The sequence below is a fragment of the Juglans regia genome, chromosome 7 (genome assembly GCF_001411555.2).
Source record: "Juglans regia cultivar Chandler chromosome 7, Walnut 2.0, whole genome shotgun sequence".
Lineage (NCBI taxonomy): Eukaryota > Viridiplantae > Streptophyta > Magnoliopsida > Fagales > Juglandaceae > Juglans > Juglans regia.
Window position 1 is genome coordinate 43,536,842 of NC_049907.1, and position 23,113 is coordinate 43,559,954.

The 23,113-nt window shown below is 31.7% G+C and overlaps 1 protein-coding gene across 7 annotated transcripts; it reads left to right on the plus strand.

Moving 5' to 3' along the window:
- Positions 1–9,637: 9,637 nt before the first annotated feature.
- On the plus strand, positions 9,638–19,481 carry LOC109002000 (polyadenylate-binding protein-interacting protein 3-like). Of its 7 annotated transcripts, none has more exons than XM_035692063.1 (18): positions 9,638–9,930; positions 10,244–10,322; positions 10,413–10,468; positions 12,455–12,512; positions 12,607–12,777; positions 12,845–13,003; positions 13,142–13,278; positions 13,522–13,712; positions 14,534–14,711; positions 14,809–15,045; positions 15,996–16,123; positions 16,264–16,336; positions 16,454–16,487; positions 17,503–17,831; positions 18,025–18,171; positions 18,391–18,486; positions 18,598–18,651; positions 19,052–19,481. In XM_035692063.1, exons 5-18 carry the CDS (start codon positions 12,639–12,641, stop codon positions 19,079–19,081), a joined length of 1,932 nt encoding a protein of 643 aa, XP_035547956.1. In that variant the 5' UTR covers positions 9,638–9,930; positions 10,244–10,322; positions 10,413–10,468; positions 12,455–12,512; positions 12,607–12,638; the 3' UTR covers positions 19,082–19,481. The 7 variants fall into 7 exon arrangements, with proteins under 7 accessions (XP_035547956.1, XP_018835088.1, XP_018835093.1 ...); XM_018979543.2 differs by having other exon boundaries at positions 10,268–10,322; XM_018979548.2 differs by lacking the exon at positions 12,455–12,512 and having other exon boundaries at positions 10,268–10,322.
- Positions 19,482–23,113: the final 3,632 nt, after the last annotated feature.

A 23,113-nucleotide genomic window follows, 5' to 3' on the forward strand; every position in this document is an offset into this window, starting at 1 on the left:
TGCTAATGTGTTTGAAATAGAAAGCTAAACTGATCATGTTAATCATATATTTTCTTGGTGTTTTGGTTGTTTGTTCAGTATTAATTGCATATTACAACTAGTTATGTTAATTTGGTTCTTTGAGTACTTATTTGTGAGATGTCTGAAAATACAACAAGTGATATCAAGAAGGTTCGATATCAAAAATTTTGATGGAAAAAATGATTTTGGGCTGTGGAGAATCAAGATGAAAGCTTTTCTCACTCAATAGGATCTCCAAGAAGCTCTTTTTGGAGAAAATAAAATAGAATCTGTTGAAGAGAAATATAAGAAATAAATATTGAGGAAGGCTCACAACGCACTCTTTATTTCTCTCAAAGACAAAGTTCTGAGAGAGGTAGTCAACGAAGACACCGCTACTAGAATCTAGCTGAAATTAGAGAGCCTCTACATGACAAAATCTCTGGCCAACAAACTATACAACAAAATAAAGCTCTACATATTCAAGATATTCGTAGGTATATCGATTTCTTACCATCTAGATGCTTTTAATAAAATTATTTTAGAGTTGGCTAATATTGATATTAAAATTGACGAAGAAGATCAAACAATTTTATTGTTGAGTTATCTGGATAATTCTTATGCTAGTTTGAAAGAGACCATGATGTATGGGAGAGAAACATTGACCTTAGATGAGGTTCAGGTCGTATTACATTTCAGGGAATTACAAGCCATATCTAAAATAAAATCTGAAGCTGGGGAAAGCTTGACTGTGAGGGGGAGAGCTTAAAAAATAGGTCAAAAGGGAAAGAATAGTAAAAACAATGTGAGGGGTAGGTTTAAGTCTAAAAAGAAGCAATTAAATTGCTTCCTGTGTCATAAAGAGGGACATTTCAAAAGAGATTGTCCTAATAAGAAATCTAACACAGGAAATGAGTTTAAGGAAGAGGGGATACCTCGGTTGTGAGTGATGGGTATGAGAGTGTCGAGGTTCTAAATGTGTCCGAAATTGATTCAGAAAAAGAACGTATCATTGATTTAGGATGTTCTTTTCACATGTGTCCTAATAAAACATGGTTTGAAACTTTCACCAGTTTAGATGGGGGGTTTGTGATGCTTGGCAATAATAAGTCTTGTAAAATCTAGGGTATAAGGTCGGTGAGACTAAGGCTCCATGATGGTATTGAAAGACTCTTAACTGAGGTTAGATACATACCTAAATTAAAAAATAACCTAATCTCACTAGGTGTGTTAGACCAATCCAAATACACTTTTAAATCTAAATTTGGATCTTTGAGGGTTGATAAGGGTTCACTTATCTTGATGAAATGAGTCATTAAAAATGACTTGTATACCCTCATTGGGAAAACTGTTATAGGTGAGGTTTATTTTATCCTAGATAAGGGTAAGGATAGAGTTGTTCTATGACACAAAAAGTTAGATCACGTGAGTCACAAGGGACTTTTGGAAATTCATAAACAAGATTTGCTAGGTGAGAAAAAACTGAAAAATTTACCTTTTTGTGAGGATTGCATCCTTGGGAAAGCAAAAAGGATAAGTTTTAAAACAGCCACTCACACTATAAAACAAACCCTAAACTATGTGCACTTTGTCCTTTGGGGTCCAGCTAGGGTCAACTCATATGGAGGGGAAGTTATTTCCTCTCTATAAATGATGACTATTCTAAAAAAGTGTGGTTGTACATTCTTAAAAATAAGAGTGACACTTTTAATAAATTCAAGGAATAGAAGAAATTGGTAGAAACTCAATAAGGAATGAAGGTTAAGAAATTAAGAACTGATAATGGGCTTGAATATTTCTCAAGTAAATTCATTCAGTTCTGTCAGAATGAGGGTATGACTAGGCATAAAACAATAAGGAAAACCCCTCAACGAATGGTTTAACCGAAAGAATGAATAGGACCATATTGGAAAAGGTTAGATGCTTACTGTAAAACTCATGACTTCTTAAGTCTTTTTAAGCTGAAGTTGCCACAACTGTAGTCCATTTAATTAATATGAGTCATTCTTCAGCCATAAGGTTTATGACTCCTCAAGAAATGTGGAATAAAAAATCTTCTAACTATGACTACTTGAAGATGTTTGGGTGTGTTGCTTATGCTCACACCCGAACTGACAAATTAGAACCAATGGCTATGAAATGTATTTTTGTAGGGTACCCTGAGAGAGTAAAAATATACAAATTATGGATTGATGAGCCAGGAATATCAAAATGTATCATTAGTAGAGATGTAGTCTTTAATAAAAATAAAATGGCTTGGGTTAAAACTAAAACACTTGAACCCACTCATGATACTAATCCTGAGAAGATACATCTTGAGGTGAAACAACCTGACAATAATTTGAGAAAATCAGAAGGTCAGGATGCTAAGACTCAAACTTCGACTTTAGGTGATAGGGACCAAGGTGGAGTTAGTTCATATAACTTGGTCAGGGATAGAAAAATGAGGGTTATAAAAACCCCCAAGAGGTATGGTCAAGCTGACCTAACTGTTTTTGCTTTGATCATAGCAAATGAAGTTGTAGAAATAGATTTTAAATCTTACAAGGAAGTCATGGAAAGTATTGAACATAAATGGGTACAGGTCATGAATGAGGAAATTGATTCTTTGAAAAATAATCATACTTAGGAAATGGTTGTTAAGCCTGAAAAGACTAAACTGGTAGGGTCTAAATGTATATATAAAAGGAAATAGGGCATACCAAGAGTTGAAAGTCCTAGGTACAAAGGCCGGTAGCAAAGAGATTCACTCAAAGGGAAGGGATATATTTTAATGAAATTTTTTCACCTGTTGTTAAATATAGTTCAATAAGGTTAATTCTATCCTATACTACTTATGAAGATTTACACTTGGAGCAATTAGATGTTAAAATAGTTTTTTTGCATGTGAACTAGATGAGACTATTTACATGCAATCCCCTGAGGGTTATGTAAATGAGTCAAACATTGATCATGTATGTTTAACTAAAAATTCATTATATGGACTTAAACTGTCCCCAAGGTAATGGTAAAAAAAATTTGACTCTCATATGTTGGACAATAGGTTTAAAATGAATCATTATGATAACTATGTATATTTTAGACATTTCGAGAACCACATTATCTACATACTCTTGTATGTAGATGACATGCTTATAGCATATAGGGCATGTAGGGATGCCAATCTAATGGAGGAAGTCAAGTATATATTGAAAACATGATTTGAGATTGAGGAACCTGGGTCAGCTAAGATGATATTAGGTATGAAAATAGTTAGAGATAGGAAAAGAAGACTTCTCTATCTATCTCAGAAAAAATATATCACCAAGATCCCCAACAAGTTTGGTATGTTTAATTTAAAATCTGTTAGCACACCAATAAGACAACATTCAAAATTGTCCATAAATCAAGCTCTTAAAACTGAGGAAGATATTAAATTTATGCAAGGTATATCCTTTGCAAGCATGGTGGGAAGCATCATGTATTCTATGGTGTGCTCTAGACCTGACTTAACTTGTGTTGTTAGCATGGTAAGTAGGTTTATGAGTAACCTTGGTAAGCCACATTGGCATGCTATGAAGTGGGTATTACAATATTTAATTGGAACACAATGTCTAGTTTTGAGGCTTGGAAGGGATGTGCAATAGGGTAGTGAGTTAGAGGGATTTGTGGATTCTAACTATGCTGCTAATTTGGATACCAAAAAGTCATTGTCTGGGTATATATTTACAGCATTTGAATGAGCTATTAGTTGGAAAGCGAATTTACAATCTGTAGTTGCTTTATTAACAACTAAAACTGAATATATTGCTATGACAGAAGCAATAAATGAGGCTATGTGGTTAAATGGTTTTTCACATGAGTTAGGCATATTTAAAAGGGTTATCATAGTTCATATTGCCAAAAATTCAATATACCACGAAAGGTTTAAACATAGATATTCGACTTCATTTTGTAAGGGATGTAATAGCATCTAGAGAGGCTAAATTATAAAAGATTCAAACTGAGAAAAACCCTTATGATATGATGACAAAATTCCTACTAGCTATCAAATTTAGGCATTGCCTAAATTTGATTAGTATGGGGAGCTATTAGAGTTTCTATTACTTTGCAGAAACAGTTTAGAGGAAAAAGAATATCACTTTGCAATGATAAAAGACTTGTTAAGGTGAAAATTTGTTGATGATGTGTCAAGTTTTTAAAAGCGAATGAGTGTATATGAAGATATCGTTTATGGAGCCCGACATTGTTGTCATTATATTTATATTTCAGTAATGACACTTTTGTAAATAGGTTAATGACAGTTTTGTAATATTTGATTAATGGCAAACTTGTAAATATGTACTTGTATATAAAGCAAGTGTGCGTTCGTGAATAACAAAGTGCAAGTCACTTTACCAAATTGAAGCCACGATCCTGGGAGAGAAACGGAAGGGGTTTTCAAACCCTAGACTTACCAATATCAAATTGGAGTTTGAGGAGATGATTAAGTGTGTTTTATGGTGTTGTTTCGTTAAAGGATAATATAAGGAAACCAATCCATATTTTGTGCGATGATCAACGGTTGTAAGTAATTGTAAACTCAAGTTTTGATGCATTCTTCAAAAATAAAAACTCATAAATTGTTCCTACCATGGATGTAGACTATTAGGGTCAAACCATGTAATTTCTTGTGATTTTATATTTTATTATTATTTTTGTTTTTATTTTGATTTTGCATGAGTATATACTGTGATTTCTGGTTTCTAACGTGTTTAAAATAGAAAACTAAACCGATCACATTAATCATATATTTTCTTGGCGTTTTGATTTTCTGTTGTTCAATATTAATTGCATATTATAACTAGTTACGTTAATTTGATTCTTTGAGTATTTGTTTGTGAGATGTCTGAAAATACAACACTAATACATCCACCATGTAGACCATTTAGATATTTTATGGTCTTAATAAATACATTAAGTAGGTGGTCACATGTTTGTCTATTCTCAACTCATAATGTTGCATTTGTTAGACTTTTTGCACAATTAATTAGATTACAAGCTCAATTTCCTAATTATCCAATCAAGTTCATCATATTGTATGATGCAGGAGAATTTACATCTCAAGTTTTTTATGATTATTGCATGTCAATAGAAATTCTTATTGAACATTCAGTTGCCCATGTACATACTTAGAATGGTTTGGCTGAATCATTTATTAAATGACTACAATTATTTGCTAGACATTTGATTATGAGAACAAAACTACATATTTTTCCTAAGAGACATGCAATTTTACATGCTGCATTATTAGTTCAAATTAGACCAACTACCTATAATAAACACTTCCCATTGCAACTTGCTTTTGGTTAATTACCAAATATTTTTTATCTTCGTATTTTTTGTTATGCTGTCTATATTTCGTTTGTACCTCCAAAACGCACAAAGATGGGCCCTTAATGAGACTTGAAATTTCTATTGGTCTTGATTCTCATTCTATTATTAGATATTTTGAACGTTTAATTAGTGATATTTTTAATGTACGTTTCAAAAATTGTCATTTCGATGAAACAATTTTCATACCATTAAGAGAAGAAAATGTGTATGGAGTGCAAAAAGAAATAACATTGAATGCTTAAACATTATCTCATCTTGATCCTCATACAAATCAATGTGAATTGGAAGTTTAAAGGATTATTCATTTGTAAAGTATTGTGAATCAATTATCAGATACATTTACTGATAATAAGAAAATAATAAAATCTCATATGAATTTAAGACATGTCTGAAGTGTAGAAGACCTATTAGTACAAATGAAAAAATTCATCGAAAGAGAAGAGTAAAAGAAAAAAGAAATTGGTATTCCTGAAAAAGTCATACCTACAAAACAGGCAACAAAATCAATTGATCGATTCAAACTTTCAATATCCTGAAAAAGAATATCAGGAGAATTGTGCAATAGAAATAAAATTGTTATTGACAACATATTTTCATTTAGATCCCGTTTGGATAGTGAGTTGATATGAGATGAGTTGATTTGAAAGTTGAATAAAATATTATTATAATATTTTTTTAATATTATTATTGTTTTGAGATTTTTAAAAATTGAATTATTTATTATATTTTGTGTAAAAATTTGAAAAATTTGTAATGATCAGTTGAGATAAGATGAAATATTTTCACTATCTAAATGAGGTCTTACAGTTGCCATTGACATTACAAGAACTAATGATTAAATTAAACCACAAACTGTAGCAGAATGTCGACATAGAAATATTTGCCAAAATGAAAAAAATGCAATTCATGCAGAATTGAATTCACTTGCACAACGTGAAATATTTGGACCTGTAGTCCAAACACCTAAATATGTAACGCCTGTTAGATATATGTGAGTATTTATACGTAAACGTAATGCGAAAAATGAAATCGTGAGATATAAAACACGACTTTTTGCATAAGATTTCTCATAGAAAACTGATATTGATTATAAAGAACCATATTTTCTCGTAATAGATTCAATTACATTCAGATTTTTTATTAGCATGGTAGTAATTAAAAGTTTGGATATGCATTTAATAGACGTGGTTATTGCATATTTATATGGATCACTAGATAACGATATATACATGAAAATATCTGAAGGATATAAAATGCCTAGAGCATATAATTCAAAACTTGGTTGCATTTATTCTATCAATCTATAACAATCATTCTATGTCTAAAGCAATTCGGACTCATATGGTACAATCGTCTTAGTGAATATATATTGAATGAAGGATTTGAGAATAATCCAATTTGTCTATGTGCTTTCTTAAGAAGTCGAAGTCTGGATTTGTAATTATTGCATTATAGGTAGACAACTTAAATCTCATTGGGACTCCTGAAGAGCTCACAAAAACTGCAACTTATTTGAAAAATGAATTTGAAATGAAAGATCTTGGAAAATCCAAATTTTGTCTTAGTCTGCAAATTGAACATTTTTCAGATGGAGTTTTAGTTTTTCAGTCTACATATACAGAAAAATTATTGAAGTACTTTTATATGGATAAAGCTCACCATTTGAGTGCTCCAATAATTATTCGATCACTTGATATAGAAAAAAATCATTTTCAACGTTGAGGGGAAGATGAATAAATTATTGATCCTGAAGTACTATACTTTAGTGCAATTTATACTTTAATATATATTACAAGTTGTACAATATTTGATATTGTATTTTCAGTCAACTTACTAGTAAGATATAATTCTGTACCAATTCAAAAGCATTAAAATGGGGTCAAACATGTTTTACGTTATATTTGTGGTACGATCTACATATGATTATTTTATCCAAAAGAATTAAACTCGCAATTAATTGGATATGCATATGCAAGTTGTCTATCTAATCCTTATAAAGGATGTTCTTGAACATGATATCTATTTACATATGGAGGCACAACTATTTAATAGAAATCTATCAAACAAACAATAGTTGTTACTTTTTCGAATCACTCATAAATTATTGCAATTTATGAAACAAGTCGTAAATACATTTTGTTAAGATCAGTAATTCAACATATTCAATAAAAGTGTAGTTTACCCACAATCAAAAGTAGTCCAACAATATTATATGAAAATAATGTGACATGCATTAGGCAAATAAGATGAGGCTACATCAAATGTGATAGGACCAAACATATTTCACCAAAATTCTTTTATATACAAGAGCTTTAAAATGGGGCAACATTGATGTCAATAAAATACAGTCGAGTAATAATTTGACAGACTTATTCACTAAAACTTTACCAACTACAACATTCAAAAAATTGGTACACAATATTAGAATGCGACGGTTCAATGATATTTCATTACGAACAATTGAAGCTCTTCATACTTATAATGAGAGTAAATTATTATCCGAATTGTAATATTTTTCCTTCGCTGAGATTTTTTCCATAGAGTTTTCTTTTGTGAGGTTTTAATGAGAGAATCATAAGGCATTCAGAGACACGTTAGAGTATTGTGCTTTTTTTCATTCGCGATAAGTTTTTCCTACTGAGTTTTATTTGACAAGGTTTTAGCGAGACATATTCTTTGTATATGATCATCCAATGTGAATGTTGTAAATACATGAATGTAGTAAAATACATTCCATGTATTTGATGGATGACCATTAGAATTCTTACACATTCATATATTCCTATTTCTCATATCCACATATCTCATTAATTCATGTATTATCATTTCTTAAGTTCATGTATTAATTTAATATCATGTATCCTCTCATGCTTATAAAAAGGGCGTCTCGATAAGCCTTGTTGTAAACACACGACAAGGAAATTGAGAGAAATAATATTTAGTTATCGAAAAACTAGTTTAAGACATTATGGAATTTCAATTATCTTATTACTTTTCTTTAATTTTACAACATATTATTATTATTTACTAAAAATAACTAATGCTTATCTTATCCAGATTTAAAATAAAAAGGGAAAACGATCAATCTATACCTCTTTTATAACTATTTTTGCACCTATAAATTAAATGAATAGTAGTCTTGTAAAATTAAAATTCATTGTTTAATTAAAATTGTAAAATTAAAATTATATTTTTTGAGAGATGGGAAGTTAAAGCATGATAGAAGGGAAGTGGCTCATTGTTTAGCCAAGAGTGTACTACAGTTTTTTTTTTTTTTTTGAAACAAGTGTACTACAGTTAGAAGAGGACTCTACACAGATGGAGGAATGTCCATCTTGTATTCTTACTTTTATTTTGATGAATTTTATCAATATATATTCATTTTTTTAAAAACATTATTAAAAAAACAATTAAAATTCATTTTCAATGGAAGAACGTACTTGCATTAGTTAATTATAAAACAAGTAAGCAAAGATATACAAGTGTCTATCTAAACAATTAATTTTGCTTTGAAATAATCTTACTCTTCATTATAAATTTAGTTGCCTTTAGTTACGCTTATGTTATGATTGTTTATTTAAGTCGCTAACATACATAAAATAAGATTCATTAGATTAATACAAAAATCTTATAAAAATGAACTTGATGCGACTTAATACGAGACATTAAGTATTATTTAAAATATAAAAAAATAAAACTTTACAATCCAATTTCTCACGTCAAGACATATTGATGTATATTTCAAACTTATATAATTTAGAGTTTAAGCATTTTATACACATAATTATTTAAAATGCACGAAAACAACTGGGGTAAACTAATAAAATTTAGAAAATGATATACAACCTTTTTACAATTCTATTTTAAATCATGAGTATATTTATAAAATATTATATTTTTTACAAATTTAAAATATAATTATATAAATTATTATAAAAATAATTGTATTAAGTAGATTATTATTTTTTATACATGAAAGAGGGGATTGGATTTTTGGTTCTTTTAATGAGAAACCAACTTCTAATTTTTATTATACACTTGCCCTTTCCAAATCGCTCCACCCAATTCATTTAAGTCTAGTTTGGCTACGTAATTTAAATAAGATGAGATAAAATATTTTATCAAAAATTAAATAAAATATTATTATAATATTATTTTATTTTAAAATTTAAAAAAATTAAATTATTTATTATATTTTATGTAAAAATTTAAAAAATTATAATAATTATATTAAATAAGATAAAAGATAGTTAAATTTTGTGTTACACTCTGACCAAACCAGTCCTTACAAATTTAACATCTCTCTCGCCCAGCGCTTTCCCTGCTTTTCACAGCTCTTCCAAATCATAATTACTCTTCGCCCTTCCCTCGATCAAGCCGAGACCGAGACCCTCTCTCTCCCCACCCCTCCATCGCTCTCACCTCACCTCCCCACTCGATCTCGTATTACCTTGTGATTCGGCTTTCTGATCCTTAAACTTTCTTCCTCTTCCTAACCCTAACTTTCCGAGTCGAAATCGGAGCAGCGGCATCAAAGCACCTTTAGATTAGATTGGCTTTTAGCTATTATTTTAGGTAAGAAGTGATCATTCTTTCAAGTTTTTTATTTTTCTCTTCTCAATTTCCTTTTACGGTAGAGTTTATTTGATTTTTAACTTTCTCTCCTGTTTGGTTGCAAGTAAAAAAATACGTAATACACCCGTTTTTCTTAGGCAATTAAGTGAAACAGATTCTGTGGGCTTGCTTAACTATAGGTTTCAGTTTACATTTCGTGCCTTCAAATGTGATCATTATAGGATAATTTATTGCTGTATATACTTAATAAAATATAAAATATATGTATGCATTCACACAGACACAAGAGAGAGAGAGAGAGAGAGAGAGAGAGAGAGAGAGAGAGAGAGAGAGAGAGAGGTGTTACTGCAACATCAAGGGGCTCCTAGTGGGTAGCTCTCATCAGAAAAAAGGTAGGTGTGTTCTATGATTTTAGGCGTTGGGTGCTGTAATAGCTTGGTTTTCTTTGACGAATAAAGCTGTATTTTTTTTCTTCATGATAGAGGTGTTACTGCAACATCAAGGAGCTCCTAGTGGGTAGCTCTCATCAGAAAAAAAGGTATCCACTTGTTTCCGTAAATGAACTATACCTTTGCATATTAATGAGCTATTTAACTGTCGCTAGCAGATGCTGAGCAGGCATTTTACAGGAATGATGATTTTTTTATTGTCTTCGGGTTGGGGTATATCATATCATTGTGCCTTTAGAATCTTGTTTAAAAAGTAAAAATCCTGGATCGGGCATCATTTACACTCTCCCCATGTACATGTATGTATATATGTGCATGCATGTGTACTCCAGTTGAAACTTTTAGGAGCCTGTATATGTGCAAATGTATGATGCCTCTTTCACTAAGGAAGTAATTTCAAATGATAAACAGAATATCATTTTTTTACTCTGTTCTTTTTGAAGGAAGTTGTTTCAAATGAACTACATTATGCCTTTTTTTACTCCTTGTTCTCTTCACTCGGCATGGACCTAATAATAGGTTAAGATGTGTTCTCTCACCTATGAATTTAAGAAGATGTGTTTGGCAATATCTCCATGTCCATTTAAGGGAATTGTGTCTGACAACCTGTGTTGTTGGACATGGAAATTTCTGAAATGGGACTCAAAAGCAACCCTAGTTTATACTTTGTCGTGTGGTATTCTTTTTGTTTCCTAAGAAAAAGAGAGATGAAAATCCAGAGGTAGAGAAATTTACTTAAATATTCTTTATAGTTTGGTATATAAATTGTAATTAGTTGAAAAACTAGTTTACCCTGTAAGTAATAAAGCACTCAATCAGAAGAAGCAATTCCTGCCCAGATAAAGAAAGCAAATTTCAGGCCTACCTTCGAGTCTATATCAACAGTGGAGGGACTACTTTGAAAATTTTAATTATCAAACTAACTTACTGAAATGCAAATCCATCAATTTTTTCTTTTTAATCTTGAAAAATTAAAATTTATTTTCCTTTTTTGTGCTTTGGACTTTGGAGCAACATTCTTGTTGTGTCAGAGGGTACCTATAAAGAAAGGTTTAGTTGATGTGGATGAGTATGTGAGCAGGGAAAAGGGGTTGGGGGTTGGCAGGAGTGATGGAGGGAGGACTCCTGGTATTGATGAGGATATCCCATTGCATTAGTAATTGTTGTGAAGGAAGACGATCATTGGCAAGTTTACTGACTTTCAAAAGCAATGGTTGTGGGCATATTCATCTTTCCCATTGCAAATGTTACAGTCGTTTGTTAAGATGAAATTAATGATGTTGCTTTATGTAATTTTTTTTTTTTTTTAGAATTAAGGAGCAAGTGGAAGGTGATCACTTAGATTTAGTCGCTTAAGATGAGCTGATTGTGGGTTTTCTGGTGATAGAAGCCTTCGTTAAACAATTTTTTGTGGAGGTACTCCAAACTTACGGAAATGGGTGGTCTTACCCATTTGTTACATTTTATTTGGGAAGGAATATTTGGTTGAGGCCAATTTTTCTTTCTTTAGGTGCATATCAAGGTATCAAACCTTTATATAGGCAGAAAGAAATGAAGTAACACTAACGCTTGCACGACAGACACTCTAGGACTACAAAAAGACCGTATTAGGTTTCATTATACTTTCATAAAGGAGCATGAGGTAGTTGAAGATAAAGGCCTTGCAGTAGACACCTGATTTCTGTAGTCAGCTTGGAGAGAATCAGGTTGTCTGTGCTTGAGTAAGTTGCAGATATCCTGGATGTATAAATTTATATTCCAACCATGATTTGAAGATTTGTAATGAGTTTTTGGGCTTAAATTTCACGAGCGCTGGGAAATTTTTATGTGAAATAGGTGGTAAAAAGATCTACAGGAGTGTTGTGTTCTAATGGGCTTTGACAGTGCAGTATGTTGTCTATATAAGGGATTCTTTTAACTTCATCCAAGAGTATGGTAATAATGTAGTTTTGTAGTGCTACCTCTTAGAAACTGTGTTTACTTGCTATATCTGAATGGAGATCCTCCTTCTGCCCGTACTTATTAGTTTCCTCTACGGAGTAAGTTGAGAGATATTTTATCTGATCTTTGTTCAGGAACCACAGTTGGAGCATTTACTTCCATTTCTTGCTGTATTCAAATCGCATCAAATTGGTCTGGCTTTCGTTGTTCTTTTAGTTCACATGCTTCGTGTTTCACCATTATTATGCTCCTTTTATTGTAGTAGAATAACTTGTATTGGGTTCAGATTTCTGTCATTGGTGAAGGCTGTTGCTGAGGATGAATATGCAACAAACTGTACAACATAAATTATCTGCTAATGGTTTTGGCCGTCGAAGAGGTGATAGAGAAGTAGGCACTAGGTTGGAGAATAAGTTGCAGTCTGGGAAATCAAATCCCAGCAGATCAACAAACGCGGGTGAACATCTATGACCTGTATTGTGTTCAGTTCAGATAACATTCTCCTTACTGAGTTGATGGTACAGGGGCAATGACTGGTAGCAAACTTGGCAGCGGAGGTCCTTCACTTGACCGAATAGTATATATAACAACATGTCTTATTGGGCATCAAGTGGAAGTCCAGGTTAAAGATGGATCTATATACACTGGAATATTTCATGCAACAAACTCTGAAAAAGATTTTGGTATGATACTTTTATGCTTTTGAGTTTTAGGGTTGTAAATGGATCCAATTCCTAGTTTTCTTTGACATCTTTAATAAAATAAAACACATCCAATTTCCTTTCAAATGTATTTAACATTCACTTGCTGGTAACTCTCAGGAGTCATCTTGAAAATGGCACGCATGAAAAAGGATTGTTCTTTACGAGGGCTGAAGGCTACTGCAGAGTCTGTTAGCAAGGCTCCTTCAAAGACTTTAATTATACCTGCCAAGGAGCTTGTACAAGTTTCTGCAAAGGTTCTGCTGCATTCTTGTATAGCTGTATTTGAAACTCTGTTCTGTAATCTCAAATGTTGTTTCCGCTCATGATTCTACTGGTTGATTATGCAGTTGTAATGTTAAATTTCCGAATAGTTTGTTATAAATTATAGCAAGGAGATGATCAAGATTGTTGCAAGAGTGGGGAAATTTTTGTCGTGTTAGATGAAGTGGCTAAACTTATATTTATCTTTCTAATTGGTTGAATCTCGATGTTTGTAGGGGGTGTCTGTAACCAGGGAGGAGTTATCGCACGAAGTCCAAGTTGAAAAACAGCAGGAGATTATGCTGGACTCCTCCATATCACAATCTCGATATTTGGAGTCGGATAGAGAACTTGAACCATGGGTCCCTGATAAAGATTGCCCTCAACACCCTGAACTGGAAAATATATTTGATGGCCATTGGAATAGGTTGTTATGTTAAATATTTCTTTCTCCAAATATCTTGGTAATTGTTCCACAGTTCTAATAACTTCTCTACCTTAGTAGGATCAAATGCTAAAACATTTTGTTTTTATTAGCAATAATTTTTTTTATTCCTTTTTATTTGTGGCATCAAACCTGTTACATTTTTTATTCTCCATTTATGACGACCCCGTTTAGATTGATTAGGAATTGTTCAACTTGAAATTATTCTGTAAATTCCCCCCGTTTTGGGGGATGGGAGAAGCTGTAGGTGTTGTTGTTGGCCAATTTATTGGAGAACTGGGCACTCAACTAGCATTAAGAACTTTTCATAGTGGTGCATTCACATGGAGTAATGTAGAACATATATTAGAGGACCTTCTAATGGAAAAATAAGAGTCAATCAGATTTCTATTGAGTGCACCAGTTTAAAGAATACAAGCCATATGTTTGCACACGCACACACATACATCTAAATGCATGGATTTATATATCTTCCTCCTTTTGTATGTTTCCATACTTCATTCATTCAAAGTTACTGCTTAATAAGAGAAAGCAGAACTATCTGGCTAGTCATTGCCCTTGTTAGAGGGAGCAATATGATTTGATTGTTGGGTATAGGCACTACAACGGCTTTTGATAGCACAAAATGTTCCAAAGTAACATCGCTTTACTCAATAATTGGAATGAGGCATACTTGAGCAGTGGTCGGTATCATGATGAATATTCAAATTTTAGAGCATTCCTGGATTTTTGAAACTTTTCATGTGGTTTTTAACAATTTCGTTTTGTGGTTACTGATGATTTTTGTATGGTTTTTTTCTTAGGGGTTGGGATCAGTTTGAAACTAATGAAACATTATTTGGAGTAAAAAGCACATTTGATGAGGAACTTTATACCACAAAACTTGAGAGAGGTCCTAAGATGGAGGAGCTGGAAAAGAAAGCTTTAAGAATAGCACGAGAAATTGAGGGCGAGGAAACTCAAGATCTTCATTTAGCAGAGGTGAGTTACTCAAGCTTCATTTGCTGCCTCTTAAGAACTTTTTTCTTTCTCTATTGGCCCCACCAAATTCCTTGCATTTGTTCATTTGTTCCAACAGGAGAGAGGCATTTCCTTACCCAGAGATTTTGAGATTGATGAGGAGACTAGATTCTCTTCTGTCTATAGGGGTAAGGGGGTTGAAGATAGTGGGTATGAGGAACATGAGGCTATATTGATAGATTCATGCAATAATGAGACCTTTGGCGGTTCTGGTTCTGACATTAAGAGGTCCACTGATTTGACTATTGGGGAAAACAGTGATGGAGCTCAGACATCTTCAAGCTCTTCCTTTAAGGTAGTTCCTTATCACTATCTTCTGTCAAACAAGCCATCTTGATTAGCTGTTTAATATAACTATGTTTTGATCATTTATACTTGGTATAGTAATCAGTTGATGATCGGTGGACCCATCATTAGATGGGTGTTTGTATTTTATGTTGCTATCAACCTCCACTTATCTGTGGGTGCTGTGTTTCTTTTCTGGGGCAGGTTATGATATTCCACTTGCATGATATCTCAACCTCCATTAGACACGAGTACCCTGTAAATTCTCTAATATGACGTAGAAATAAAATCTGTAATATGACTTGGAACTCCAAATCTAAATATTTTGACTCCAATACTTGATTCTAGAACGACTAAATATCCAATGTAAGCACTTAATGACTTGGGTAACCCAGAAATAGTACCTCATCGGAATCTTAAAACACAAGTACTGTAATTAAAACAAATCTAAATCTTGGGAGTAGTAGTCAATATTATTTTTCAAAAAAAAAAAACCTCTAAGAGCCAATCCTCTCAGCAAACGTGCTACAGATTTTCAAATTTCTGGACATAAGCTTTAATTTTGGTCCACCGGTCTTATTATGAGCTTTTGTATGAATTGCAGTTATATTTTACATGTTTTGGTAATAAGTAGTTTGCGCTAGTCTAACCCCTTTAATGGTTTAGGTTTAGTTTTCTATAATATCAAAGTAACATTTTCAGTTTGCAAGAAAACAAAGCTTATGAAAATTTTCCAGCAAGTACTCTCTTGACATTTGTATGATGCAGAGGAAACCTCAGGTTCTGATGCCATCCTATCTTGAATAAATTGAAGTTCATCATGGGCATCATAATCTGATACAGCAATAGCTTGCTTTGTTTTCCTTCCTGTTTTGTAGTTGTCATATAGAGTTACGAAAGATATTTGTAGTTCTTAGCCATCCATAATGTCTTTAAGGAAGACGTGCTTTGGGCATGCAGGATCAAACTCAGTCTTCCCAATCAAGTACTAGCTTGGATTCATGCCGCTCTGGTTCTTATGATCATGCTAAACAATTGGCCTCTGAACCTCCTTTTAAAAGCTTTACTTCTTCAGATGGGGAAAACAGGTTTCTGTTGATATTTGCCATTTATATGCTTTTTACTTCATTTCTTGTTTCCTCGAGAGATTGACTGCACAGCTTCATGACAATAGGTTTCCAAAATACAAAGCATTAATTTCTATTTTTTTCTGATTTAAAAATTACAGGATCCAGGATAATCCAGTCAGTGAACAACATGGAGGCAATAATAACACCCAGGAGTTGGCAGAGAAGAAGACGGTGAGCTGAAATTCCTTAACTAATGTGTATTTCCTCATGTTAACTTGGAGATGCCTTGTGATTGCTTTTAGTAGCTTTTAACATGGGTGTTTTGCATTTCTATTTATACTAATGCAGCTAGCTGATGATGCTCAATTTTCAAGGCCTGAGGGTGAGTTGAACTTCTTGCTTATATGCCTGCCAAGTAGTAATTCCACATGCAGTTATTCTTATATGGCTACTTATATTTTAAGCATGAAACTAATTTTCATAGGATGTCATATTTAGGTCAAAATATGATTTTGGTCTCTGAGCAATGTTAGATTTTAACTCCATTCCTTGATTTTCTCAATTTAGTCCTTGTAATTTTAAGAACTACCGAATGCTGCCTTTATCTATATTATTAATCAATCTAAAAACAACAATTACTAATTTGGTATTTTTTTTTGTACATGTCTATGCTGTTTTCACATAACTAAAATATTTGGAGGAACGTGAATTTAGTATTTAAATAAAAATGAAAAAAATTAATATAAAAATTGTGGTCCTTGGCGTGCTTACTACGTGTCTCCATATATTTAATTTTCGCAAGAATTGTGTATAATTTAACCGCCATGCCTATGTTTGAAGGATGTGTAAAGGAAAACATGTCATAAAAAACACGAGTATAAGGCAGTCTAGAAGTGATATTGAGGTAAGAACTAAATCTGATAGATAAATAAGGACTAGGCTATATTTTGATCTAGTATTTATTATCAAAATGACTTGCTGTCTTGATTTACGTTTCAGTTTTTACTCTAACATCAGTTTTCTTCACTGGGGATCTTCCTTTAACCTAAGTTCCTACTCTTATTGAACTTCTTTTACCATATCATCTTCTTCATACTGTTTCTTCTATAGTTCTAATCATTATCTGTTAGCTCTGTCACATTGTTTAACATAGATTCATGGTTGAAGAATGAAACTAATCCCCTGATATATTAATGACAACTATTTAAAATAATTAGCCCTTGCTGTCTGGATTTACCGTTTATGGTATTTCTTTTATAATTAGGGAGCTGCCCTTAATCAGCTCTTGGTGCTTACTGGACTTTTTCCTTCTATCAGCTATACTATTTTCTGTTACTGCATAATGGTTACTTTTGCAATCTCAAACATAGTAAACTATGGCACATTGTTCAATGTAGATTCACGGTCACTGCTGAATGTGAAGAAAGATGGCTCTGATTTAGGAGGATTGTCTCATAATGTCGCTTCTTATGCTTCATCATCTGGTGTTCCATCGAAGGGTCATGAAAAGATGAATTCATCTGGTGAACAGTCTGAAGGTGTAGGATCTGTCAAAATGCATGGAGAAACAGAGTCTCTAAACTCTCGTGGACAACCTGGTGGTTCTACATCCTCCAGTTCAGATGGTGTAGGTGGTGCCCCAGTTTTTAGTGGACCTGGTTTATCACCAAGTTCATCTATGGGCTCATTATCTTCTGAAAAGTCAACCCTCAATCCTCATGCTAAGGTTTGACTGATTGGATCGGCTATGTTTCTCTTTCTTGGTTGACGTTAGGGCACAGGAGACACGACCATTGCTATTAATAAAAATATTGAAATCGTATTATTAATAAAGTGCATATTTTGTGTGTGCGTGTGCATTTTGTTCTTTTGCTAATTAAGATATGTTTCTCACTATCTCTTTTCGCATTTGTTACCAGGAGTTTAAGCTCAATCCTAATGCAAAGAGTTTCGTCCCATCCCAGACGCCTGTGAGGCCTCGGTCCCCTGTGTCTGATGGTTCATTCTATTTTCCACCAAATGTATCTGCCGTACCACATATGCCTGGCATGCAAATGGGCATTGGAGTAAGCATACTTATTGAAACCTACCCCGGTGGCCGGCCAGGCAGGAAAAAAAGTTTCATATTTAATGACGTTAAGCAATCTAAGCATCTGTCTGTTTCCCCTTTTAAGATAGAAGAATTTATTTTTGAAACTATGTAGGATGGGCATTAATAGCAAATTTGTTCTTTGTTCTTGGTTCCATATGTTTGTGCCTATTGCTAACTTCCATTGTGTGAACAGATTGGACACTCATTTCCTGGGCACCAGCCTGTTGTATTTAATCCACAGGTTCCAATGCAATCACCGCCAGCATTTTATCATGCTAATGGCCCTCAGGTGCAACATAATTCAGAACTTGAGAGGCTAAATAAAATTCTTGTGAAGGTGTAATCTTAGTATTTAAGTTAACTTCTTGGTATTGATTACTTTATCTCTCTCTATTTGCAGTATGGGCCACAGATGCTTGTTGGCCACCCTAGGCAAGTCGTGTACTACCAACCTGTAAGCAAATTCTTTTTGTTTTGTGTTTTTTATTTTGTCGTTGCTCCTATCTATTCTTTTATTTCCTGAAGTAGTGGCGTTTTTTGGAAAGGAACTTGCATGATTGGCCAAAGTGCTTTTCCTTGATAAAAGTACACTGGGTTATCTTTTCTATTTCAATATTTCTCAACGATCAATCAATGCTCCTGACTTTTAATAAGTTGATCCACCTTAAAGTGATGCTTCTCTAGTACATGTGATATGATATTCATAAAAAAAAAAATGTGATATGTTGGCACATCCTGCCATACGACGGTGTCGGAGCGAGTTGTGTTCTCTAAAACATCTGGTATACTTCCCTGCCTCGCAGAATATGATTTGACTTAGGCAACTAATGGAAGTTTGTATTTCACTTTTACAGGAAATGCCTTACAAAGGCCGAGATTTTTAGGTGATTGGCTGACCATAGACATAGCTGGGAGGGGGTTGAGAGGAGTTGATTACTCTTTGTAGTCATTCATAGCTCAACAGTGCTTGAATTTTGGCTGACATGTGAACCTCCTAATCTTTTCCCTTTTCTTTCTTCATACTTCATTGGGTTCACAACTGATGGTGTAGGGGCTGGCTGGCTGGCTCAACTATGTTGTTTTGACGACACTGAAGGTTTTTTACTTTTTTTATTTTTTTATTTTATTTTTAAAGATCCTCTAATTCATGACTGCGCTTGTCAGTGAAGAATGGTTGTCTATTGACATTTTTTCCTTTCAATTCAATGCCAAAAATAATTATTGTTTATTGTGTTATAAATAATGTTCCAACTTTATGACAACTGGAATCTATTCATTTTGTCCTTTTATTAAATCTCTCTTATATAATTATATTTGCCAAATAATTCGAAATTTATAAGTAAGAACAACGGCAATAATCCAGAAAGTTTGATAGTTTTTTCTTGATTAGATGAAGAGTCGAGTTCAAGGATGGATGAGTCACTATCAACTAATTAATCAATGATATGTTTATCCTCAAATTCACCTTTCTTTAAAAATAAAAATTTAAAAATAGGACATGCTGATCGATTATCAGCCATGTATCCTAATCTCTTGAATCTGGTTCTTAAAACATTGTTGTTATTATTTATTATTTATTTTTCGCAGACATTAAACAAATATATAGTTTAAAGTAGAACAATTTGGAATCTGTTGGGTGATTGAATTTTTTTCTTATGAGTAAGTTGAGGCAGTGCTGCAGCCGACATGTACTCCAAATTTTCGCAACTTGCCCTTTCTGTCGTTGATGTTGGTTGCAGAGGGGAAGTTAGTGCGGATTAATAATCCCGACTCGTTTCAATTAAAAATAAGGGCATTCTTATTCATAAAGCCCCACGCACCACAATTTTTTTTTTTTTTATTCTTTTTAAAACAATTGAATTTTTCTACTCATCATCCATATACTACATTTTTTATAAGAGAACAAAATTAAAAAAATCACAAAAATAATAGTGTGTGATGTATGAGGTTTATAAATATAATTTTTCTTAAAATAATTGAAATGAGATGAGTTGATGAAATTTGAATAAAATATTACTATAATATTATTTTTTGAATTGAAAATGTTGAATTGTTTATTATATTTTGTATAAAAATTTAAAAAAATTGTAATAATGAGATGAGAATAACCACTTTCACTATCCAACTAGAGCCATGTTGTCCTAATTTTAATAAAATTATTTTGTGTCATCGCTTACGATGAGTTTCTCCTTAAGAGTATATCTATAGTCACACATGGGGGCTCCCGACAGTGTATTTTTATATATTTTAAAAAAAACTACAAAATCATTAAAAAAATATTTTTTTAATTGTTAATTTAAAAAAAAAAAAAAAATTGTCGAGAGCCTCCATTGGGGAGCCCCATCTGGAGGAGTAGCATTTCTCTCCTTCTTATGGTCATTCACTCAGTCATACTCTAAAAAAGTCATGCTAGGTTGCTGTCCAGCAATGACCGTTGGGCTTGTTGCCTAGCACAAATTTATATTTATATTTATATATTTTTTTATATTTTTTAACATTTTAATATTTAAAAAAAATACTTCAATACACTAAAAAGTCATTTTCTTAATCATTACGTAAAAAAAATTTAAATACATGAGTGATCAAAGTGAGGGGACAAACTCAAACGGCATACTAATATTTTTCTACTCTAAAAATACCTTTTTCTCTTCATTTATTTAATATTTTGTTGGATTGTTATCCGTTTCAATTAAGAAAACACTCCATTAGTTTGAATTGCTTAATGGGTAGTTCTCTTATAAGTTCTAACTAAAAGGAAAAGAAGGGAATCCTTAATTTTAGATTCTAATTATTTTATGGCTAGGCACTATGGAAGGAAGAGATTGGAACTTTACTATTCATCATCTTCACACACCATACTTATTTTATTTTATTTTTTTGTTGTTTTATTCTTTGTAAAATAATTAATTTTTTCTACTTATAATCCACACATCACATATTTAGCAGAATAAAAAAGAAAAAAATTATGTATGATGTATAGTATGAGAATAATGAGTATAACTTTTTTTCGGTGATGTAGAAAAACTTTTCAGTTTATTCAGGAGCGCGTGTTAAAAACAACAATGACTCTATTGTTGTCTCTCAATCTTAAACCCATTTTGGACCCCATCCTTGTGTCCTTGCAACCAAGGGTTTTTATTTGGAATGTGGATGTGTTCCATATAAATAATCATTGGTGATCACTTACTGTATACATATTTTGTGTGTTTTAATTATTATATAATGTATTGAGTCACTCAGCACGATGAAACCCAAACATGGCATCATGATTTAAAAAAAAAAAAACTATATAAATGTTGTAGAATTTATCACTTAGTTGATGTAGTAACTGTACAATTACTTAATGTGAAATTTAATGACGAATTGGAATGTCATGCATCCGTTTTTATTTGATTCGTTTTAATTTAAAGATTGGTCTTTTTTGGTGATTGAATTTACCAATTTGATTTATACTATCGGACAAACTTTAATAGACTAAGTGAGTATAACCTCTCGTGCATAAAATTTGGAAAACTTTACACTTGGGAAATAAGGAATACCACCTGAACTTGTTGATGACCAAATTAATGCTTTTACTAATAAAGAGGTGTTGATGATATATATTTATATATATATTTGTTGAGAAATGATATTTATAGTCGTATAGTACGTAAATGCTGTGTAATTTTTTTAAAAAAAAATTGAATAAATATGAAATTCACATGAAAAAAATTAACTTTTTAATAATAAACTCAACTCTTTTTTAAAATGAATGTGTGAAGGCGCACGAGTGAAGTAAAAATAAAAAAATAATTCTATTTATCATCTCTATACATCATACACTACACTTATTTTATTTTTATTTTTTCCTATAATAAATATATGATGTATAAATGATAAGTAGAACAACTCAATTATTTAAACAAAAATATAATAAAATAAAAAATAATATTAAAATATATAAAATGTGTAGTGGGAGATGATAAAAATGAACATCTAAAGAGCATTTTCGATAGATTAACTAAAAGTTAAATCCATTGAGTATTTAGCTATTAGAGAGCAAAATATGCTCACAATGGATTAGCTAAATTCCAGATAATTAGAATTTAGTTATAGTGACTTTTAAAAAAAAATTTAAATTTGAAAGTTACTGTAAATAGATCAAATACATATTTTATTAATTATTTCTCTCTCTATTTCTTTCTATCACATATTTTATCACAATTAGTATATTAATTTGAGTTAGTAATATATTAATTTAATAAGAATATGATTATTAATTAATATATAATAGGTAGAATAGTAAAATATGATAAAATTAAATAAATTAATAATTAAAAAAATTAAATATTTTTGAAATTATTAGTTATTCATTACTATATAATGAATAAATAGATAATCTAATGTGGATATTTGATGTGAATAACTAAAATCAAATTCATTTAATATTATTTTATTATTATATAATAAAAAAATAGCTATTTCAATATAAAGATTTATGTGAATGAAATAGTTAAAAGTCAAATTTCTCTTACATTTATAAAAAATGTCATTTAGCTTTGGCTAATCCATTAAGAGTGCTTTTAAAGCATATTCAATGGTTTAAATAAAGAGCTTTGCTACACAACCTCCACCACACTCCACACTCTACACTTTTTTAAAATTTTTAAATTTTTAATATTTTTTTTTAAATTTTTTTTTAAGTTTATTCTTTTTAAATTATTTTAAATTATTTATTCATTATTTATATAATAAATATTTAATAAAAGAAAAAAATAATAAAAATTAAAAATAATGTGGAGTGTGGAGGTTGTATGAATAGTAGGAGGTTGAGTAGATTTTTTGTTAAATAAAAGTTAAATCCATTGAGTATTTAATTATTAGAGAACAAAATATGCTCACAATGGATTAGCTAAATTTATTTGGAATTTAGTTAC